The 2993-nt window shown below is 34.9% G+C and overlaps 1 protein-coding gene across 1 annotated transcript in view; it reads left to right on the top strand.

The window, feature by feature from the left end:
• Positions 1–485: 485 nt before the first annotated feature.
• The window catches only part of LOC117117342 (tenascin-like), a 23962-nt gene continuing 21454 nt past the window's right edge, over positions 486–2993 (top strand). Inside the window, exons 1-2 of the mRNA XM_033261616.1 lie at positions 486–636; positions 1503–1637. Coding sequence (XP_033117507.1) covers positions 486–636; positions 1503–1637 — 286 coding nt within the window. The remainder of the gene's footprint in view (positions 637–1502; positions 1638–2993) is intronic.

Raw genomic sequence — 2993 nt, 5'->3', positions numbered from 1 at the left:
GATTGATATGTTACAGAGGCCTTATTTATTGTTTTATAATACAAATTCACAAAATTTACAGCATTCATTTTGAAAAGAAGCCCCAACCCCTCCTCACTTTGAAAAAGTAACCTCGAAAAGAAGCCCATCCGAAGTTTGCCAAAAAAAAACCAAACAAAAAAAACCAAAAAAGAAAGAAAGAAAAGAAAAGAAAAAAACAAAAAGAAGCCCAGGGCTTCAATTCGAGGTTTTACGGTATACAGTGAACAAACCGTGATAGCTGCCCCAATCAATACGGGGACTGCTAAGAGTAATTTCAGTATTAACTTACTGGTGGAGGTTGATAATTGTTAAATGGTTGATATAGCAATTGTTAAAAATTATCGTAGGTGTGGGGTTAACAAAATCACAAAAGAGATGCCCACAAGCATCCGTTATAAATAATTCGAGGGTGGAGCGTGGTTGCACGACGCATGCATTAATATCTGTCTCTTATACACATCTAGATGTGTATAAGAGACAGCTACAAGAACCTTTATCATGATTCAAGCTTAACTTTCAATAGTGTGAGCGTTGAAGATGGCGGCATGTATGAACTTTACTTAGAGGGACAAAGGGATGACTACAAACATTCGTTTATTGAACTTCTTGTGAGAGGTTGGTTATTGTTATTTAATTTCTAGAATTAATTACACAAAATCATTTTTTATTCTAGGAATATCTAAGGGATCAATGATAAAATGTTATCTCAATTTGTACAAAAAGTATTTTATTAATGCTATCACCTACCGCACCCACCCTTAAAATGTCTATCGTCCACTCTTAGTTTTCTACTAAAACGCTGGTATTTGCTACTGCAATAAATTGCACCTCATGATATTGTGTTGTCTAAAAGCACCATAGGCCCTACTCAACCCGTTCAATTAGACTTTCGGTCATAAATGTTATACTTACATATTTCTCAAAAATCATTGATACATGGTGTACTAAAATTTAAATTATTTTTGCCATGCCAACCTTCAAGAAATGTTTTATTTTTTGTTGTTTGATTGGTACATTTTATTGATTACATCGGTTATGCATTTTGGGGTAGTGACGTTATTTTATTAGGACATTTAGTGAAATGTACACCCCGTCCTAACTGAACTACTGTATAGTGTATTGCTTCTTGGGGTACAGTAGGTACATTCAGCATCACTTAAGTATACCACCAACACACATGCATCCCCCCACACTGACAGAACTATGCCTCTTTGGGTGTAACCACATTCAGCTTCCATAGTGACATATATCCCTCTCAAATGCTGTATGTGCTACTAGTAGTTTCCAAGAGGCGTCCTCACGTTATGTAATCACATATGAATGAACACACATCTGTAGATGTAGTACATTCATTCTGCCTCAATTTAGTCAGTTTTTCCCCCTCCTCGCCATTTTGGTTTTTAAGCCACCTTAAGGAAGATAAAACCCAAAGAAACAATTTCAATTTGTAAATCAATCATCTAATATTTTATTTCATTCAGGCTGTCCTGCTGGCCGATATGGTGCACCTCGATGTACAGGCATTTGTAATAATTGTTATAATGGTGGTGTATGTGATGATGAGACAGGGAAATGTGTTTGTCCACCAGGGTTTAAAGGAGAAAACTGTATGGAAAGTAAGTTGAAACAATTTTAAGTTACTTTCAATTTTAATTCTTCTCTATTTCTTGAAAATACTTAATACCTTATGAAATGATATCAGCCAGATTTCTAAAGGAATTACCCACGAAAAATAATGGAATCATCTAGCCCAGGTGTATATAACTCATATGTTACACTTTTTTTTTTATAAGAACACATTTTATAAAAACACTGAGGCTGAAATTTCTTAAAAATTAAGAACAAAATAAGAACAAATTGAGGCTGAGGTAAAATGTCCAATGAGATTTTTATAAAAAAAAAAAAAAAAAAAAAAAAATAGAAAAACCAAAAAATATATCTGTAGGCCTACTGTACCTTATGTGCAGTAGGTGTGACTTTGTAATACCCTCTATAATACTGTACAGGAGGTGTATACCTTTTCTGGGGACGTTTTTTCAGTGGCCTTTTTTTTCAGGGCCAGTTTTCCTGGGGAATTTTTACCTACATTCCAGTACAGTATACTGGTACAAATACATTTGTATGTTTTAAAAGTGTGTAACATAAGAACAAAATAAGAACATTTTGAGCCTGAAATCAGTTGCCAAAATATAAGAACACTGAGCCTAGGCAAAATTTTACTGGTTCTTATAAAAAAAAAGTGTATATGCCCACACTTCCCAATGCGACCCTCTGGTCACATGCCCACCCCTCCCAAAGTGACCCCTGGTCACATGATTGACAGGGGGCTGTCAATCTTTGGACTAGGCCTAGACCCCTGCAGTCAAAGCATACAGTCTTCTGAAAAGACATTAAGCAATCGTGGGAAACAAATGCAACGATTGCTTATAGGCAAATAACACAACGGAAGAAAGTATGAGGCTTTTCTTCACAGGTAAGCTACACACTCACTGCGAAAAGAAATGAGGCTGGTTGCGTAATGTCGTGGTTCGGGAAGCCTCAGTATTGATTTAGTCCGGATTCGACCACTGACGTTTGGTGGATGAGACCAAATACCCATTCAAAAGAACAAAATATGTTTTGAGACCAGACTGCATTTACTATCTTTTCTTTTATTCCGACATACACAGTAACGCAGATATACACAGTAATGCAGGTATCACACAGTAACGCAGGTATACACACAGTAACGCAGGTATTCACCATCCGATACAAACAAAAAACCCTATAATATATAATAGCATATTCATAAATATAATTATATAAATATATCATTATCACAATAATTAACAATTGCAACAATTAACTAATTAATTATAGCATTCACAATTCAAATGCACTCACTATAACATTGTCACTTGAATGTCATAAAGCTACCGTATTACATTATGGTATATATATACACATACACATATATATATATATATATATAT

Source organism: Anneissia japonica, unplaced genomic scaffold (assembly GCF_011630105.1).
Source record: "Anneissia japonica isolate Jap-2015-1 unplaced genomic scaffold, ASM1163010v1 scaffold287725_len345208_cov150, whole genome shotgun sequence".
In the NCBI taxonomy this organism is placed as follows: domain Eukaryota; kingdom Metazoa; phylum Echinodermata; class Crinoidea; order Comatulida; family Comatulidae; genus Anneissia; species Anneissia japonica.
This window is presented reverse-complemented; position numbering and strand designations above follow the sequence as displayed.